The 19,420-nt window shown below is 53.1% G+C and overlaps 7 protein-coding genes across 7 annotated transcripts; 2 read left to right on the plus strand and 5 right to left on the minus strand.

Moving 5' to 3' along the window:
- Nucleotides 1-747: 747 nt before the first annotated feature.
- On the minus strand, nucleotides 748-3,273 carry HMPREF1120_00553 (elongation factor G, mitochondrial; the record flags this gene model as incomplete). The annotated part of the gene is made up of 3 exons (XM_009154552.1): nucleotides 748-2,829; nucleotides 2,892-3,003; nucleotides 3,056-3,273. The coding sequence occupies 3 exons, from the start codon at nucleotides 3,271-3,273 to the stop codon at nucleotides 748-750; spliced, it is 2,412 nt and encodes an 803-aa protein (XP_009152800.1).
- A 418-nt stretch (nucleotides 3,274-3,691) lies between these two features.
- Nucleotides 3,692-6,152, minus strand: HMPREF1120_00554 (potassium uptake protein; the record flags this gene model as incomplete). The annotated part of the gene is made up of 2 exons (XM_009154553.1): nucleotides 3,692-5,899; nucleotides 5,952-6,152. 2 exons carry the CDS (start codon nucleotides 6,150-6,152, stop codon nucleotides 3,692-3,694), a joined length of 2,409 nt encoding a protein of 802 aa, XP_009152801.1.
- A 1,168-nt stretch (nucleotides 6,153-7,320) lies between these two features.
- HMPREF1120_00555 (phosphatidylinositol-bisphosphatase) lies at nucleotides 7,321-9,453 on the minus strand (the record flags this gene model as incomplete). Its single annotated transcript, XM_009154554.1, has 1 exon — nucleotides 7,321-9,453. The coding sequence occupies one exon, from the start codon at nucleotides 9,451-9,453 to the stop codon at nucleotides 7,321-7,323; it is 2,133 nt and encodes a 710-aa protein (XP_009152802.1).
- Nucleotides 9,454-10,002: 549 nt separating this feature from the next.
- On the plus strand, nucleotides 10,003-10,817 carry HMPREF1120_00556 (GTP-binding protein ypt5; the record flags this gene model as incomplete). Its single annotated transcript, XM_009154555.1, has 4 exons — nucleotides 10,003-10,075; nucleotides 10,127-10,146; nucleotides 10,197-10,415; nucleotides 10,470-10,817. The coding sequence occupies 4 exons, from the start codon at nucleotides 10,003-10,005 to the stop codon at nucleotides 10,815-10,817; spliced, it is 660 nt and encodes a 219-aa protein (XP_009152803.1).
- A 430-nt stretch (nucleotides 10,818-11,247) lies between these two features.
- On the minus strand, nucleotides 11,248-13,390 carry HMPREF1120_00557 (uncharacterized protein). The gene is made up of 2 exons (XM_009154556.1): nucleotides 13,273-13,390; nucleotides 11,248-13,209 (listed from the first exon to the last, which is right to left on the minus strand). Exons 1-2 carry the CDS (start codon nucleotides 13,316-13,318, stop codon nucleotides 11,339-11,341), a joined length of 1,917 nt encoding a protein of 638 aa, XP_009152804.1. The 5' UTR covers nucleotides 13,319-13,390; the 3' UTR covers nucleotides 11,248-11,338.
- A 258-nt stretch (nucleotides 13,391-13,648) lies between these two features.
- HMPREF1120_00558 (folylpolyglutamate synthase) lies at nucleotides 13,649-15,324 on the plus strand (the record flags this gene model as incomplete). Its single annotated transcript, XM_009154557.1, has 2 exons — nucleotides 13,649-13,852; nucleotides 13,927-15,324. 2 exons carry the CDS (start codon nucleotides 13,649-13,651, stop codon nucleotides 15,322-15,324), a joined length of 1,602 nt encoding a protein of 533 aa, XP_009152805.1.
- A 2-nt stretch (nucleotides 15,325-15,326) lies between these two features.
- On the minus strand, nucleotides 15,327-18,887 carry HMPREF1120_00559 (uncharacterized protein). Its single transcript, XM_009154558.1, has 2 exons — nucleotides 17,751-18,887; nucleotides 15,327-17,704 (listed from the first exon to the last, which is right to left on the minus strand). Exons 1-2 carry the CDS (start codon nucleotides 18,131-18,133, stop codon nucleotides 15,607-15,609), a joined length of 2,481 nt encoding a protein of 826 aa, XP_009152806.1. The 5' UTR covers nucleotides 18,134-18,887; the 3' UTR covers nucleotides 15,327-15,606.
- Between the last annotated feature and the right edge of the window lie 533 nt (nucleotides 18,888-19,420).

Raw genomic sequence — 19,420 nt, forward strand, 5'->3', positions numbered from 1 at the left:
ATCAGAAATCAAAAATTCCATTCATCTATTGATATGATATTTCTTCCCAAGTCCTGATTGATATCAAACCTTTCCACATTTTCATTCCCTTCGAAACGCCGTCGCAATGCCTTCCAAGCTGTTCGAAGAGGAGAGAGAGCTTGATAGTAGTAGTAATGTAATAAGACAAGTTCTTATGAAAAGATCCAGTGAACATCCCCTGCCACCGTGTTCCATTTCACAACTGCAAAAGAACCAGGACACACATACTGGCTTTCCTCCCTTTTTTTTCCTTTCGTAAAAGCAACCCGTCTCTAGAACACCGTCGCCCTCTCTTCATGACTACCGTAGTATTCTTCAGTGTCTGCACTTTTCCTTTTGTGCCTCTCCCAGATTGTGATTGTCGTGAATGTCGATCTCAGGTGTGATGAGACAGACAGCGAGGCAGGAGTCCACCGCGGAGCAGGCATGAATGCATGTATGCGTCCTGATCTGATATTGATGAGGCCCTGGGAAGAGAAGAGCAGCGAGGCAAGCTTGGGTTTGGCCCCGTCACCACCGAGCTGAAGCAAGCGAAGCTGCATCAAGCGATACATTCCCAGCCCAGTCACAAGGGTATCTTTCAAGTAGTGGTGAGCTTTCACATTTGGCAAAACTCAGGTAGCGCACTCCTGCCACACAGACTGTTCCCTGAGCAGCCCAAACGCAAAGCTGCGTTCTGACTTGCCTTGCCATAAGCTCACCGGGAAATAAATGTTGTCGATCCATTTACTTCTTGTTCCTCTCAGCTTGGGCTTTAGCATAAGCGGCGACCAGCTCTTTCTGCAGCTGCATGGGTGCGCGTTCATAGTGGCTGAATTCCATACTGAACTCGCCCTTGCCCTGGGTAGCAGCACGCAGATTGCCGCTGAAGCCAAACATGCCTTGCAAACTAGCGTCGGCCCAAACCGTAAAGTCATCGACACCGACTTCAGTATCATTAATAACAGCGTTCCGCTTCTGGAGCAGACCCACCACGTTACCCTGGAACTCGTTGGGTGCAGTAACCACAGTTTTCATCAGCGGTTCAAGCACGACCGGGTCGGCCTGCATGAACGCTTGACGGAAGGCCTGTTGAGTGGCGTTCTTGAACGCCATTTCACTGGAATCAGTCATGTGAGTAGCACCGTCGTTGATGACCATCGAAGTGCCCAAAACTTTGTGGCCGATCAAGGGACCCTTTTCGCAAGAGAGATGGAATCCCTTTTCACAAGCAAACAAGAACTTTTCGGAAATGGCGCCACCCACGACTTGCTCTTCGAAGTGGTTGCCGTCGAGGTTCCCCTTGGGCTCCATCCATCCGGCGACTCGGGCATAATCACCCGCACCACCGGTTTGTTTCTTGAGCAAGTGGTTGAAGTCGACTTTCTTGGTGATGGTTTCACGGTAGGCAACTTGAGGCGGGCCGGTCTCGCAGTCGACCTTGTATTCTCTCCGCATGCGCTCCACGTATACCTCGAGATGCAGTTCGCCCATACCGGAAATAATCGTCTGTTCGCTCTCCGTGTCGAAATGGACTCTGAATGTCGGATCCTCTCGTTGAAATCGTGCAATGGCCTTTGAAAAATTGGGCAAATCTTTGTTGTTCTTGGGCTTGATGCTCAGCGAGATGACGGGCTCGGGAACGTACATGCTGCTCATGCTGTAACCCAGTTGGCCGTCGGTGAAGGTATCACCGGAAGCACAGTCGACACCAAACACGGCGCAGATCTCGCCGGCACCGATTTCCGAGACTTCTTCCATTTCATTGGAATGCATCCGCACGATACGGGGGATTTTGACTCTCTTGTCGGTTCGTGCATTGAAGACGTTCATTCCCTTTTTCAGTTTGCCCTGGTAGACGCGGATGTAAGTGAGCTGGCCAAAGTTCGATTCCTCAAGCTTGAATGCCAATCCCACAAACGGTAGCGAGTTGTATGGGATGAGCTTGACGGCCTGTTCTCCTTGACGGCGATCCAGGGCGGTATTGGTCACTTCTGACGGGTTGGGTAGATAATCGCAGACTCCGTCCAGCATAGGCTGAACGAATTTGTTGGCGAGAGCAGAACCGATAAAGACAGGTGTGAACTTGAGCGAAATGGTGGCTCGTCGAATGGCGGCCTTCAACTGCTCCACGGTGGGCTCCTTCTCGTCCAAGAAGATTTCGGCCATTTCCTCATCGACATCGGCGAGGGTTTCAATCAGCATCGCCCTTCGTTCCTTGGCAATTTCTTGGACCTCTGCTGGGATCTCGTCCTTGGTAACTATGATTTCGCCATTGTCGCCTTCAGCATATAATGTCTTCATGGTGACCAGGTCGACTACTCCGCGGAACTCGTCTTCGGCGCCAATGGGCACCTGCACGGCGGCTGCAGGCATCTTGAGCTTCTTGTTGATCTGATCCACGGCTTTGAAAGGATTTGCTCCCATCCGGTCCATTTTGTTGATGAAACTAATTCGGGGAACGTTGTACCTTCTCATCTGTCGATCGACGGTTATAGTCTGACTCTGGACACCAGACACGGCGCACAAGATCATGACAGCCCCGTCGAGAACTCGAAGAGCACGTTCCACTTCAATGGTAAAATCGATATGTCCTGGCGTGTCGATCAAGTTGATGTGGTATTTCTCCTCTTTGCCATTCTCCTTCTTGACCCAGTCGCAAAAAGTGGCCGCAGACTGGATAGTGATTCCCTTTTCTCTTTCCAGATCCATAGAGTCCATCTTGGCACCGACGGCATCTTTGCCACGGACTTCGTGAATCGCCTTGATACGCCCGGTGTAGTACAGAACACGTTCGGTCGCGGTCGTTTTGCCGGAGTCGATATGCGCCTAAGAACAGGTCACAGTGAGCTGAAATCCTCGCCTGAGAAGTAGAAGTCGACAAAGCATACCGCAATACCAATATTTCTGACTTTCGATAGACGATACGCTTCCTCCGGAGAAAGATTCTGGATGATAGTCTCCTGAGAAAGAGCATCCGAGTCCTCTTGAGCCTCTTCAAGCCTGCGATGCGTTAGTTTGGCATTATTAGGCTGAACGTAGGAGATAGTCTCACATGGCGGCTGCAGCGCCGGCAGCACCTCGTCGTTGCTGCCACCGTCGGTCGAGAGACCGTTGTGTGGGTTGGTTCTTCACATTTGCGGCGTAGGTCTGCAGCGCCGCAGTAGATGCGCATCGTCGACAAACCCATTGTCGAGCAATGGCTGACTTGGGCGTCCGGGCAAGACTCCCGAGGAGCTTGGAAGGACCTCGTAACGCATACGAGGCACTCATCTTGACCCAGCTTTGAATTGCAATGCCGAAGATTAAGAAGTTGAATGGCCTGACACGCGCTCCAAAATCAATCAATTCGGAGTGACCCTGGCGGCGATCCGGGCAACTTTTTTCTGGAGCTGCCCAGCGCCAAGTGTCGCTCCCGGCGAGGCTCCACTTTCCAGCCAATGGGAAAGATTCTGAAACAGAGCAAGGCTGAGCTGCCCTTTACGCTTATTATGCACGGTACTATAGTGGTCCACATGATGGCCCTGGACCCCTAGCCCTAGGGCTTTTATGAGTTCTATTGGATATCATAGAGTTGGACGGACTTAGATACTGGTGGCTTACAGAGAGCGGGTTCTGACTTGTTCTGCTAGATAACTTTGCCTTCAAACTGTATACCCATGAGCCATCAAGGTCCAACAAGGTGCATGCTTCACACTTCCTTCACGAACCCAACCTCCACAAGCTTGTCTATCGCAACGTTGAGCGCCTGCACCTTGGACCTGGTGTTCTCCCTGATCCACAAGAACAATTCCAGGAGGGCTCTCCTGGCCAAGTTTGTTCCCCGCTTGATGCGCAACTGTTCCTTGCCAATGACATATACCACCTGGCTTGCATAAGCAAGTTGCAACTCTGCCAGCCGTTCTGCAATCTCGACATCCTCCAAAGATGGTCTTGCCGAGTCGACAATCTTCTCCTGTAGCACAGCGGCCTTGTCGCCGCTCGTCTCTAGCCTTTTGGCTAGGTCGGCACCTGCGCCGTCACGGATGATGAAGTCGCGAATCTGTTCGAAGAGGAGAAGTCCCAAGTCTTCGGTGACCACTTCGTCATTGTAGCCGTGACGGATGATGACCCGATAGCAATGTTGAATAGGAACTTTGCTGTTACCCTCACATCCAACATAACATCGCGTTACCGCGTAGCGTTCTTCAGGTGCCACTGTAGGAATTTCTAAGGGTCGAAGGTGGAAAAAGACAATGATGTCTGTGGCGGCATGGAACTTCTGAAGAAAGTGGATAAAGACTGTAGGTGTTGTAGAGGGAGCACCTGCCTTGTCGAAAAAGATGCCGAATCCGTCGATACGGGTAACTTCCTTTCCGCCAAATGCGGGTGAAAGTTTCAACTGACGACTCTGGGCGCTGGTGCTCTCCGTGGCACAAAGCATGTGCGATGGAGGGAAGCGATCAGCTGCTTCGGCGTGCCACTGCTGCTCCTTGCCGAATCTCCACAGCACGAAGACGGAGGACAGCACCACCGCAAGTGCCAGTGTGAACCATGCGCCATCAGGAACCTTCGTCAGCGCAGAGGAGAGGAATGCCCCATCGAAGAGAGCAAAGATTAGCCAGAGGCAGCCAACGATCGTGGCCGGCACCCGCCAGACAATCAAAGCCACAATTGCAACCATGCACGTGGACATGAATGTCACAAGGATGACGCACACGCCGTAGGCATGTCCCAGGCTTGTGGTGTTATTGTAGACCGCCGTCACAATAACTGTGCCAATCATAAGCAGCCAATTTGCGGCCGGGATATAGATTTGGCCGTAGAAGATCTTCGAGGTGTGCACCGCTTTGATTTGCGGGAAGTAGGATAGTTTCATGATCTGTGATAAGAGCTGGAACACCGCCGTGATCATCGCCTGGCTGGCGACAATAGCAGCAAGTATTGCGATGACAAGTGATGGCCAGAAGCACCCATGCGGCACTGTGTTGTAAAATGGGTTGGTCCAGGCAGTGGGATCTTCAGAGATATAGGCGGCTTGTCCAATATATCCAAGCAGCAAGCAGGGAAATGCGAATAGAAGCCACGATATCTGCACAGCCCGCCGTGTAAAGGCTCCGAGATCGGCGAAGAGGGCTTCGCAGCCTGTGAATGCCAGGAGAATGCCACCCAGACTCTTCCAGCCCTCCGTTCGATGTCGAACGAGATAAGATCCGGCGAAGTATGGAGAAAATGCCTTAAGGACAGAAGCGTCATGCCTCGCAAGGTTGTAGATCCCGAAGCAGGCGTTAAAGAGGAGCCAGATGATGACGATAGGCGCGAAAGTGCTCGCAAGCTTGGTGATTCCGAGTGGCTGTATCAAGAACAGGACGACGAGTATGGCGCATGAAACTCCAACGATGGTGGAGTTCGTAATGCTTGGTGACACAACTTCTATACCTTGGATGGCACCCAGAACCGATTGAGCAGGCGTGAGGACACCGTCCGACATGACGAGTGCCACACCAAACACGCCGACAACCTTCAAAGCCCACTGCATGATTCGAGACCGCTCCATGAGATTGCGAGCTTTTTGCGCCGTTTTCCCAAGCTCTCCGGTGAGATGGCGTTCCATCCTTATCCTCTGCTCTTCTCGGGGATCACGACGGACAATATTGGCATACCTCGACAAGAGGGTGAAGAGAGCAAATGTTCCGCCTTCGCCTTCGTCATCGGCTCGCAAGATGATGAGACAGTACTTGATGCTGACCATGATAGTAAGACTCCAGATGATCAAGGACAGCGCGCCGAGGAGATCGTCGTAACTGGGGTCTGCTGTGAAAGTCGAAGAAAACACATATAGAGGGCTGGTACCGATATCGCCATATATGACCCCAGTCGACTGGTATGCAAGCCACAGGAGCTTCAGTCCAGAGAATTCCTGGAAAGGTCAGACGTCAACCATACTCTCAAACGATCCTGAGCGGTCGGACCTGTTTTGTCTTCAGATCGCGCTCCTCGACATTGTTTCCCTCCTCATCAAAATCTCCTTGTTTGCGGCGTCTTGCTGCACTACTGGAGCGAATGCTGCCGATTCCTGTTGCTTCCCTGTCCCGTAAGGGGTAGACACCACCACTACCATGCGACCGCACAGGTTCAATGGCATCATCAAAATGAATGCGAGGCTGGGCCATGAGAAGAAGGGCTGGGGAGCTCGAAAAAGCAGGTGAAATTCACTCGCGAGCGAGCTAAGGGCAACAGACAGCGACGGCACTGAGAGAGAAGGGCGCGAGAGCATGACGAGAACGTGCACCTAGGAGCCGGCGTAAGGTACTTATCTTCCTCTTGACAAAACTACAGCGTGTGCAGTGCGCCAGGACCCTATGGGTTGCGCCTCACAACTGCCGTTTCTGGAGCATGCATGCTGCTACACAGCCACGCTCGGCTTCTTACTTCTTTGACGTATTCTTTGGAGCCAGTTCCCACCTTTCAATACCATCCTTCCATCCGCAAGAATGGAGTCATGGCACCATGTAGCTAAGATAAGAGCTGCAGGGCGTCGGGAGTCATAAGAATGAGTCGAGAAAAACGTGTTCGGACTGGGACTGGGGACCGTGGTTGTACCACCTTAGCAGCGCCACGCGAGGCGATAAGCTGGCCATGAAGCGGCACAGTCTCTTCTGCCGAGGGCCCAAAGCGGAAATGGACACAACAATACCTCAGAGGAAGACCATGCTGCAAGGGGCGGCTGGTAAAAAATGGAGGGGTGTGATAAATGCCTCATAGCAGCCGGGGGGGTGGGAGGATTCGTGGGAAAGAGGAAGGGAAGTACACAGTAGGAGATCACCAGGCGAGGTTGATTGAAAGATACCTAGCGTCAGCTCAAATCAGCATCTGGCCAATCATCGGACGTGGACCGAAAGCTTAACCCCCATCTTGTGGAGCGACTCCAGACAGCGGCATCAGAGTCCACACCGCATCGTCCTCCCCGTTATGGCGCTCACCAGGTAATTTGTAGCACCCTCTACGCAGAACGCGGAACATCAAGCACTAGAGCATGTGCAATCAGGGTTTGACCGGCGTGCTGTGGTGGCTGAGCACTGCCCAGGAGACGATTTCCTGCTTACTGCGTGGATGCAGGTCAAGGCGGGCTGGGAGCATTCAGCGTCCCCAATGGTGAGCCCTCTCTTGCAACGTGTTCCGCGCGGAGGGTTCGGCGATTGCCTGATCCGCGACCAGACCAGACGCAGTGGTACCCCGTAGTTTCATTCAATGCTCATCATCGTTGCTGTGCAAAGTACATGATCTATCTTTGCGGAGTTATCGGTTGCCCCGTGAATCAGTCACCACCCGCTTTCCCGCTCATTCTATTCTCTTTTTACCCTCTTCCATATACCCCATGTTAGCTGTACTGATGTTCCTAGCCCTTCTTTCTTTGCTCGTGGTCGTCGCAGCAATCAAAGGACCAATGATCTTGTCCTTGTGTGCCCGTGCCAAAGCCTGATTGATTTCTTCAATGGCGAAGCTCGGGGTGTTGAGCTTTGGCCAATTGACATAAAGCAAGCCATAAGTATACAAGAATTGAAAAGACCATCCTGCAACCATCAGACACAAGATAACAAGCAGCCGCAACGGCCAAACTGTAGAGTCTTGCGCTCGTCGGGTGAACATTGAAATGATAACAATAAATAGAGAGGCCGCAAAAACATATGGGATGGCCTGAACGATGAGTGGTCGTTTGTCAGTGAACATCATGGATGTTCCGACTCCATAGGTCGATGGAAGGTAGGCGCCCAGGAAAAGGTCGAAGCCGTCCTGCCGAGGCCCGTCCAAGAAGTTGTTGCGGATATATCGAGTGCAAGAGTTGCTCAAATCTTGCAGCATCCCTACCCGCGTCCGAGTTCCCGTTCGAGTGAAATCCGTTTTCAAGGCACCAGTGCCCGAATATGATTTAGAAACAACGTCAGCATTGTCGGCCCAAATGTTTCTGAATAGGAACTCAAATGCGCGATCGTCGCTTACACGTTCGCCGGGCTGTAGAATGCCGAGGTCTTGGAATTGCTGCGTCAGTGCCCACCGTGCGAGCATACTTTGCACGACGTTGGTCCGATCAAGACAGTCCATGCAATTGGTGCGAACCACTGCTTTCTGTTTCAGGCGAACCTCAAGGGCCCCAGAGGGATCGCCTGGCATTTCCACACCTTTGAAGTACTGCCCCTTTCTCAGGCCATCAATCAGTTCGTCAAGCAGAAGTTCAGCCCGGTGCCACTTCAGGCCTTTGGTCTCGTTGTGGAAATCAAAGTAGATATAGTGCAGCTTATCCATCATTGACTGTGGATATTCCGCGCTGATGTCGCGAAACTTCTCGTCAGTCCGCTGGTCGGCTTCGACGGATTCACCCGGAGAGTTGACCAGTATTCTGATGATCTGTTCATAGGCCTTTTTCACACGTTCTTCCCTGCCGCGCGCGTTGACCAGATTGACCAGGTAGTTTTCACCGTAAATTCTGATCTGCTCCTCAAAGTGCTTCCGAGCCGCTTCAACAGCAGTGTCCACCCCTCGAATCTGTAGCCTTGGTACGTAACGCAAGTCATTGATCTCGGCCCAGAAGACGGGCACGCTACCTCGTGTCTGGACAAACGAGAGAACTTGAGTCTCAGAAATTGGGTCGCCAACCTTCCCATTCTGTATGCCGGCACCACCAGCGTAGCCGGCCGGGGGCCCGGAAACATCATTCAGCACGACCACTTGCTCTGTTTCGTTGAAGTTGGCGACGTGGCCTTGGTCGTCGATGCCACGAGAAAAGTACCTCGTTCCACCACGATGGCGAGACCGCCTGGTAATAAGTGCAAAATTAAAGTTGGTCGACTTGATCCGGGCAGGCTTGATTTCGAACATGCCGAACATGACAGGCAGGATGTAGGGGTCAATCCCGGGTTGTTGCTGTCCTCTTAACCCTCCTGAGCGTCCATCTCCCATCCGAAAATCTATTAGGTCGGTCTGAACAAATCTATTCCAGAAAAAGCGGTCATCGGCTCTCTTCCAGAGCGGTTGTGAAAGATCGGACTCGGACTGGCGCTGAAAGCTTGATGTGACGTCGAACGAATATGAAAAATACATAGGCCCAGAGATGAGTAGAGCCTTGAGGTAGGACAGATAGGTGTCCTCATCGGGGTCATGGACAGGCCGTTCTCTGAGAGGGAGAAACTCCGTTGCTACGACCTTGTAGACCATATGTCCTCGGATCCTCCCCATGGGCTGTGCTTTCGTGATAACAATAACATATTTGTCTAGTTTCAACTTGATAATGCCCAGGATGCCTGCAATGCTAGAGACACGCTTTGCGCCAATGAGGGAGCCATCGTTCAATCGGATATCTCCGGAGGGTCGCTCGATGACGAGTGTTGGTGCAGAAGGTGTCGAAGGGGAGGTGAAGGCATAATGGCTGGTGGATGCATGGACATTGATATCGCGAAACGGCAGTAGATGCGCCATGGCTTCGGGCGCGTGTGAAGCAACGCAGGAGACTCAGAGGGCTTGGATTTCGTTATCAGCTCATTTTCGACTCGGGACAGGACACAATCAAAGAAAGTGGTTGTGAAGCTGGAATTGTAGGCGAGTAGTGACCACCACGACAAGTGATTGGCGGTTGCACAGCCGTTTTGTGAGTGCCAGTGTTATTGCGGGCTGCGCATTTTGGGAGGCTGGAGTTCAACAAGTTGTCCACCTGAAGTTTCCCGGCGTCGTCATCCTTGGCTGCGAATCCCAGTTTAGTGGACACTAACAACACTAGTGATACTGCACGGCTGCCATCAGCACCACTAGCTCAGCTAGCGCTACTAGCACCGAGTTATGCATTGTCTGCCCTCCGAGTCCCCAACTTGTAACGACTGAGCCACTGCCAGGCAATAACATCACCCATCAGCACATCCTCGAATCCCCGTACTCCTTACCACACACGCCGCATTACGTTTAATGGTTGTTTGAACCGTCAGCAACCAGACACACATCACAGTATCGCTCTAAAAATCCAGTATTTGAGGCATGGCCACGAGAGCTCCGGCAGGCCGACCTGGCGCAGGCGGCAGGTTTGCCCAATTCAAGCTTGTTCTTCTCGGTATGTTGGGACGGTGATATCTGAAATGACCGCAGGCTAATGAGACTCTAGGTGAATCCGCGGTCGGAAAGGTACGGTCTCCAACGTTTCCGACGCATCCAAACCATCTGACCCGGTGCAGAGCTCATTAGTGCTTCGATTCGTCAAAGACCAGTTTGACGACTACCGCGAGTCCACAATCGGCGCCGCCTTCTTGACGCAGACGATATCGCTCGATGAAAACACGACGGTCAAGTTTGAGATATGGGATACCGCGGGCCAGGAGAGGTACAAATCGCTGGCTCCAATGTACTACCGGAATGCCAATTGCGCCGTGGTCGTCTATGATATTACCCAGGCCGTAAGTTCCCCACCGTACAGACCCCTCAAACCATATCGCTGATATTACACACAGTCATCACTGGACAAGGCAAAATCTTGGGTGAAGGAGTTGCAGAGACAGGCGAATGAGAACATCGTCATAGCGTTGGCCGGAAACAAGTTGGATCTAGTCAACGAGCATCCCGACAAACGCGCCATCCAAACCGCTGACGCCGAAGCATATGCCAAGGAAGCCGGACTTCTCTTCTTCGAGACTTCGGCGAAGACGGCGACCAATGTTCGCGAACTCTTCACCGCCATTGCTAAAAAGCTCCCCCTTGACCAGGCTGGTCCTCGAAATTTGAGATCGAACCCTCGACCCGGTGTAGATCTACGTCCAGAGTCTACCGGCACCCAAGGAGCCGGAAACTGCCAGTGTTGACCGACCTATACTTTGTACGCACATTTTTGAGATTTTTCCGGTTTCACAGCTAGCAGGCGTATGGGAAGGGGGGGCCTTATGGCTGGGCAGGACGCTGGATATGGGATATTTCTTGCCGTCGCAGTCGGGCAATGCCACCGTCTGGGTCTTGAGTACGAGTGCAGCCCAGAGCGCAAATCCGATCACACATGGCCTACGTCGCATCAAGGACGTCTTTGGGTCGTCTCATGCTGCTAGATGATCTCTTTCCCACCGTGGTGACATATTGTCCTGAAGGGCGTTTCGAGATGTGCCCGGCCGCCAGCGGCTATGTTTATCAACAGAATATAATGCCTAGACAATGTTTTACAGTGCAAGCTCACAAACCCGGATCGGCCGCACCGATCTTAGTTGTCCACGTGGAGCCCAAGCAACGTGATGCTAAGAGAGACTGCTTCCTCGAGTGCTTTACTCTGTCATTAATATGTAGTTATAACAGGTACTGTACGTCCTATCGACTTGTAGTCCGCCCAGCATCTGGATCAAACCGATCCGCCGCTTCGATTGCCAGCCTTGTCACCGACCAAACCCGCCAGTTCCAGCAAAGCCCTTGCAGCATCCTGGTCGCCTCCGAAATTTACGCCCCGTCTCCTGGCAGCCTCGGCCTCTTCCCAAGCAAGGCGTTTCTTCTGCTTTGTGACTTCGTCCTCTGTTTCACCCGAGGGGAAGTTGATTCCCCAGACCTCGAGGTTATCAATGTCAAAAGTGATTTTCTTCGGTTGAGTAGCGTCCTTGTGGCGGGCCTGCGCGGTCTCCAAACCAGGATCGGTCACGAACGCGCCGCTTCCTGCATCGCCGTTATGCTGAAACGTGGCTGTGCACAGATCCGTATCTATCAACAGACTGACGGGACCCAGCACCGGTGGTTGAGAGACTGTATGCGTGCGCGACTGCTGCGGAATCACGCAGCCCAATGCAATGCCCGTCTTACTCGAGAAATACGATACATTCATGGTGCGGTTGTAGGGGTTTTCGGGGAAGACTGCCTGCCTGGGTTGAAGCTGGACTAGACAAGCTCTGGGCGCCGAAGGGTCGCGGTCGCGCGATGCTGCTGTCACTCTGGGCCCGGAGCTGGGATCATGCCACCGTTCCGGAAGGTATGCGGCCAGCGTGATCGACTTGTTGGCAGTTTCAGTGTCGGGCAGACTGCCGGAGATGAGCACGATAGTCCCCGATTGCCATGAGAGGACTTGTCTCGAAAAGGAGCTGAGAGAAGTGCCATGTGAAGACGTCGAATACAGTTGATTGAATCTCGCACCGGAGGTGAATATGTTGACGAGCGAACCGGTGGGGGCATAGAGTTTGAGCGACATTGAGATCTGGGATAGAAGCGTGTCATTGAAGATCGAGTCGTTGTCGCTCTCGTCCTCCTCCGACCTGTATATAGGGGACGGCTTAGGCTCAGGTGGAACGGTTGGCTCTGGCTCGCCGCGATGTTTGTTGAGATTGATGTTCTTGCTGAACAAGAAATGTTCAAACAGTGGACTGAAAGGTTCGAAGAGCCAAGGCAGAGTGGTCGTGGCCGTCTTGACAAAGTTCGTATATCCGATGCCATTGGTCTGAGGGTCAGGGTCGAAAGCCGCAATGATGGCATCGGCTGCAACACTCAGAGCGTGCAATCGTTCTGGGTTCAAGCTCTGGCCAAGTAATCCCATGGGAGTCAGAGGGTCTATTCCGGCGATCAACAGAAGCAGCATCACGAGTTTCTTCAGGTTCTCGACGGGGATAATGGCATGATGGATTTTACGATCCGTCTTCTGGTCATGTTTGAAAACCTCAATGGCGTCCAGCGTATCCAGGGCGGCTAGGGCGAGGTCGTCTTCGTCCTCGTCCTCATCATCATTGGCAGGCTCGTCGACAGCAAAGCCCGAAGTACTAGGAGTAGTCCCTTTCTCAATCTCCTGTTCTCTCAACATGTCTTCCGGAAGTTGTTCCTTGATGATGTCCTCCATCTTGGGCTCCTGTGTGGGCGACGACATGCTGGCACTCCGGTCGAAGACAGCCAGACTTCGGAACAGTAGCTTCACTTTATCCTGGTCCCCTCGTTTCAAAATCTTTTTATACCTACCGGTCATGATGGTGATTACTTTCAACATTGCTTCCCTGGTCAATATGCAAGGTGCCAGACTGGGAAATGGGAATGCTCCCAGATAGGTGCACATGTGATAGAGTACTGGCCCCGCATTGAGAAGGTCGGGTAAGGCCAGGAAGCGACACAAGGTCTCCTCCTTCCAGTACTCGACATCTTCCTGGTGGTCGGCCAATGTTTTGAAGTTGTCCTTGTAATGAGTAATCTCCAGAGGAGTGAAACATCTGGACGCAAAGCGGAGGGCCAGTTCATGGCTCAGGTGCTCTGGAGCAGTTCCAGAATATCAGGTCTGGGAATCTGTCTGGCTCGTTTGACTTATGAACTCACCTATGGGAACCTCCCTCGCTGGCTCTGATGAGTGAGACTGGCCCATTCTCGCTCATGTTTTCCTAAAGGAAGGAAGGATACTGTATACGGACGTGAACCAGGCCCCAGCCTATTGAGGTCAGACTCATCAGACGTCGTTGAACGGACTACGCTGACGACACTCAAGTCCACCGTAGCCAGGAGTGATCTGCCGTACATTGGCGCAGTCACTTCACGACTCGTGTGTCCGTCTGATCGCATTGTCTTGCAGTGGTTCACCAGTGCCATTGGATCAAGTGCCAATGGTCATGTCTGCCCGATGATGCGGGCATGGACCCGGAGGCTTTCAGTCCTACAGTCTGGCCATTTTCGGGGCTTCGCGACAACCTCCGCAGCCATGGCGCGGACATACGCAGTACGTATCCTAGAATGGCTTCGGAGAAGGCCTCAAATTGACATAGTGTTCCAGGACGCCGTTGCGGCATTGAACACGCTGCAATCCAATTTCGCCATTGTCGATGCGATCCGGAAGTCAGGGCGGAAGATGAATGAGCAGGCGATTCCCGAAATGCAGGAGTGGTGCCGCAAGATCGGATATGAAGTATGCGAGCCCGGCCGATGCATTTGCCAGCGCAGCCCCAGTCGACTAGTCAAGACTAACTGGGAGTGCAATAGTCATCGGACTTGAACATACTAAAAGCTATTCACATAGCGGGAACAAAAGGCAAAGGATCAACGGCCGCTTTCACATCCTCCATTCTCACGCAGTTCGTGGGAAGCGCTGGGCCGAAGCCGTTTTCAAAAGTCGGATTATACACATCACCGCATCTACGCTTCGTCCGAGAACGTATACAGATCAATGGCCAGCCGCTCTCAGAAGCACAATTTACACAGTACTTCTTCGAAGTGTGGGATCGGCTGGAAGATGCAGCAAAGGCAGCAGGGCAGGATCCCAGCGCTCCTGGCGCGAAGCCGGTCTATTTCCGGTTCCTTACACTGATGGCTTTCCACACTTATATCAGTGAGAAGGTCGACACGGCCGTGATTGAGTGCGGCATCGGTGGCGCTTATGATAGCACAAACATCATTGAATCTCCCGCCGTGACGGGCATCACGAGTCTCGGCATCGATCACGTCGCAATGCTTGGGTCTACCATTGGCGAAATTGCCTGGCACAAAGCCGGAATCATGAAAAGGGGTGTCAAATGTTTCACGCCCAGCAGTCAACCACCAGAGGCGAAAGCTGTTATGGAACAGGTCTCGAAGGAGAAAGGGAGTATTCTTACCTACGTGGACATTGACCCGGCCATCGGCAGTGGGGAGACGAAACTCGGCCTCGAGGGAGATTTCCAGAAGACTAATGCTAGTGTCGCTCTAGCCATGGCGAGAGAGTGGCTGCAGCAACAAGGCCTTGACTCCGATCCAGAGTTTGAGGTTAAGCTCCGCCGTGGCCTGGAGACGGTCCGATGGCCTGGCCGGTGCGAGACGCGCCGCGAACCATGTATTCGATGGTGCATTGACGGCGGACACACCCTCGAGAGCATTGAACTCGCAGGGAAATGGTTTGCTTCACAACTTGAAGATTCCGCCAGTTCCCACCGCAACCAGTCCCGTGATCGTGTTCAGCCTCGCTTCCTTATCTTCAATCAACAGACACGTGACGCCAGTGCTCTTGCAAAAGCACTTTTCAACACCCTCTCCGCGGCTCTACAGGATTCTCATCCGTTCACACACGCCATCTTCTGTACCAATACGACATTCAAAGACACGGGCTACAAGCCTGACCTCATTTCCGTGAACACCAATGCCTCAGACGTCGAAGCCTTGAAGGTCCAAAACGACCTGGCCGATACATGGAGACAGATCGACCCGTCAACTCAGGTCGAGGTAGTCAGAACAATCGAAGAAGCAGTGGACATAGTCCGGAATTTTGCCAAATCATTACCGGCTACTACCACTACTACTAATGCTGCTCAACCAAGTGAAAGTCAGGAGGTGACTGCCCTTGTAACAGGAAGCTTACATCTTGTGGGTGGATTCCTAGAAGTTTTAGAGGGCGCCAACGCCGAATAAAGGGAGAAAATGACGACATGATCGTTATTGTGGTATAATAGATACGTCGTGAGCGATATCATATATCTAGATAAAAAGCGACCGCTCGTCCAACACGCTTAGCGAGAAAAAATCATAATAACTGGACATGTCATACTCGTCGTATATTGGGCTTGTGTTCGTCGTTCTTCAAGAAATGTAATAAAAGCGTCAATAAAAGCGTCGCCCGGGGGAATAAACACAGCTGAACGTGAACCTTTGTGTTCGCCGAAAGCTTTGGGGGGCGGAACTGCGTTGTACACGCTAGAATCGCCGGTGCCGACCCATCGTCGGACTGACGGGACTGATCGTGTCGAACAGGCTTCGTCTTTGCTCTTCATCCAGTAGCGTCGAACCGCCCTCGTGGCGGGCATTGCTAGGGGAAGGCAGTGTCCCAACTCCACTACTCGCCGATTCGTTGCGGTGGTGATAGGGATTACCGGAGCCACCGCCGTCATCGCCCCTAGGCGCGCCGGGGTCGAGCTGTCTGCTGCCTTCAAGCTCCTGAATGATAGGCTGTACGGAGCTGGTGTCGCTTCCATTGGCCCTGTCATGCCTATAATTGCGACCGGCGTTTTGATGGTCGTTGTGACGCCACGTGTTTTGGGATGCTGGCAATGGCCAGGGCGGAGTCTCGTGGGTCCCGGTGGACGAATGGTGACTGTAGCTGGAAAGGTCGTCGTCAGGCACGCCGTGTGCCGGCGGTGGATAGCGGACAGTGCGCAGCGGAGAAGCCCCGGCTGCATTGGGGACTTCGTTGAGGCTGGCGAGGGGTGAAGGCTGGTACGGCCCAGACGAGTTGGAATTTGAGTTCGAGTTCGAATTCGTGTTGGTGTTGGTGTTCGAGTAAGTGTGGCCGTAGTTTGGGTTGTATGCATAGTCGACCACGCCAGAATGGCGCGGGTGGTCGTCCTTGTTGTACGGCGTAGCCAGCTCAAAGGGCGGTTTGGGGCGCTCCGTGGATGCCATCTCGTGCCGCTGCGGTTGCAAGGGCGGTGTGGGCTGATGATCGACTGCATTGTAGGAGACCTGTTGGACTTCCGGTGGCGAGACTGACGAATCGTGCTTGGAACCTGCATCGTGTGCGTTTGCACAAGAGGCGCCGTTCAGCCAGCGCGAGACGCGGCTGTTGCTGGAACTGGCCGATTTCTCAGAACCACCACTGCGGATGATGCGACGGCGCCGGATGAGCAAGAACAGCAGAACGAGAGTCAGCAAGAATATCAGGGCGGCTGCAACGCTGATGCCGATTATGGCGCCTTTGCTCACTCCCGAACCGCCCTTCTTGGAGCTGTCGCCGTCTGACTTGTAAGGATAGTATTGTGCAATTTGTCGGGAATACTTCTGGGAGAAAATGCCGGCAAGAGCATGATCGGACCAAGACGCAGTTTGCGCAGAGCTCCCCTGGGCATTCCCACCGATGGCCCTGGTCACAATGGCTGGAACTTCATAGTTAGACCAGTTGTTCGGATCGTACGTATCCTGGAATTGCAGGGTGTTCAGGTTGAACACCTGGATGATGCCTCCTTCGACACACATAGCTTGGTTCTGATGGATGCCTCCAATGACAAACATCTGATCGGGATAAGGCATGACACAACGATGGCCGGAGCGGCCGTGCGACTGATGTCCGGTGTACGCTTTGACCCATGTGAAGGCAGGTATTGACAGGATCCACACGTCATCGGATGGCAGGTCTTCAGCATTGAGTCCATCGTAGCCTCCATAAACGTAAACATTGAAAGATGACGAATCTTTCGAAGGGGCAACAACAGAGCAAAATTCAGTAAGCTGTCCAGGAGATTCACCGGTGGTGTTCTGGAGATACCAAGTTTGCGAAGCAATATCGTAGACAGGCAAGGTGGTCATGAAGCCGGGGCTTTCCAACTTGCTTTCGGACGTCTGCGTAGCGTTCAGACCTGTCGCCCAGATCTCTTCTGGCGCGGCAACTCCTCCTATTGCCACTAAGACTCCTTGCTTGGAGACGGGAATCCAGACAAGTTCGGCATTGGCGCGGGGTGGTATATTGTCTGGAAGAGTGGTGTTTGTCCACTTTTCGCCCCTCATGGTTGACATATCGACCTGAATAAGAGTGTTGGCAGTCTCGTTGGCCGAAGAGTCGTCGTAGTAGATCGGGCCCCAGGTGGGTGATCGCATGCCACTGAAATAGAAGCCCAGATTCTCACTTGGTGCTGAGACACCCGCTCCATTTGTAATGTATCTTGTTACCCCATCAGGGAGACTGCCTTGATAAAACCCCGGGCTCCAGCTCTGGCGGTCAGGCCCATATTGGTACGCTTCATAGCCTAGGACAGCATCCGCGCTTTGCGCAGAGGCAGCGTCTGTAAGGCGGGGGAGACCACTTCATCAATCAGCGACGAGATCAAGTAAAAAGTGTCTTAACTCACCCGTAGAGATATAATTCCCCATCGTTGGTGAACATCGTCCCGTCCACATAGTTGGGAGCAATATTGTTTCCGGCGCCGCCTGCCTTCGACATCCGGTCAAACCGCGCCGATATGTTGGTTGTTTTCGTATCAAACGGTATCGACAAGTTCAGACGGAACATATCCCCAGCTACATTTCCGTCGCTACTCACCACCGGCGCAGTCCCATCAGCGAACGCCGTCTGCCACCATAGCAGACCTCCGTCAAGATAGAGCGCATCTCGTACCACAGCCGCCCGCAGACGGGCCCAGTTACATATCGTATAGTTCTCCTGGACCGAGACGGCCTCTGTGATCCTGATCAGATACCATCCGAGTAAAACCGTCGCGATACACGGCCTCATGGCGATTTACAGCCCAGGAGGCTAGAGTTCATATTTTGTATATCAAGATGCGGTAAGGCGGCCAAAAACACAGCAATCGCACAAATCGTCAAGAGATGCTACCACCTGGGCCGTCTATGAGACCGCGGTTAATGTGCGTCGAGGAAATTCCATGCGGCATCTCTCTGAGACAATACTCATAGTAGTCTTCAAGACTAGCGACCATAGTGACGTTTGCCACCTTCGATCCGTCATAACGGCCTGACAGCCGATCAGTGGTACAAACCATGGTGCCTGCCCAGTCCAACGAACACAAGCTCCTCAACGTCGCCACGATGGAGTGACACCGGAACAAGCGTGTAGACCGAAAGAGCATGCGTCATCGAGAGCATGTTCAGACAGTTCAAGCGCTAAAGCAAAGAAGGCAGCGGCAGTGGAGCATCAATGGCAATCACCAACAACAACGCAAAGAGGGTCCGGGGAGGACAGAAACAACACCAATGCGCAGGGGTGAGCGTAGCCCAGGCACGAAATGATGCTTTCTCGCTGCAAAGTCCAGCCCGTGAACGACTTACAATGGTAGAGACATGCAGCTAAGCGAGGGCAACAAGACAGGTAAGTCGTCCACGCCAGGCCGAGCAGAAACAGGTGTGCCGGGAGAGCAAGAGACATGCCTCTCGGGTATGGCCCAGCAAGACACAAACCGGTTTCTAAGACATACCATGGACCGGGGGGGCAGGAAGCTTAAGAGCAGAGAGCTGAGAGTCCGGCGACCGGGCGGCGGCGTGTGGCAGGACGTGGTTGGGAAGTTGGAACAAGGTTGCGGGTGAAGCCCGTCTTGGCGCGGAATCTAACTCCAGATTCAACGTCGACGCAGCATCACCCACCATCAATCCCCGTCACCCCCCATCGCCCTCCATCGCGTCCCTCCGCCTTGTTGGCGATGGCCCCGGTCATGTCAACGCACCCGCTGCCCACAATCTGACCGCTCCCACAAGACTAGTCGAGATCGAGGCAAGACCCTCGGACCCCTTTCGATAGCCTGTTCTCGAAAGCGCCGCCTGTGTCATTGATTGGCGCGCTGCCACCTGCAACTAGCAAGGCAGAGCTGATCCAAAAGCCAGGAACGTCACAATTGTGCATAGAATACAATACTAACCAGGCCTCAACGGTAAGAAGTACTGCAGGAAAAATACCCGCTTCCATGTGGCGTGTCCATCAATTGAAGCCCGACCCTGGAATGAAATGTCCACGCCAGCCATCCCAAGCTACTTCAACGATGACGGCAAGTCTCCCAGGCCTGCTGCA

Source organism: Exophiala dermatitidis (genome assembly GCF_000230625.1).
Source record: "Exophiala dermatitidis NIH/UT8656 unplaced genomic scaffold supercont1.1, whole genome shotgun sequence".
Taxonomy (NCBI): Eukaryota; Fungi; Ascomycota; class Eurotiomycetes; order Chaetothyriales; family Herpotrichiellaceae; genus Exophiala; species Exophiala dermatitidis.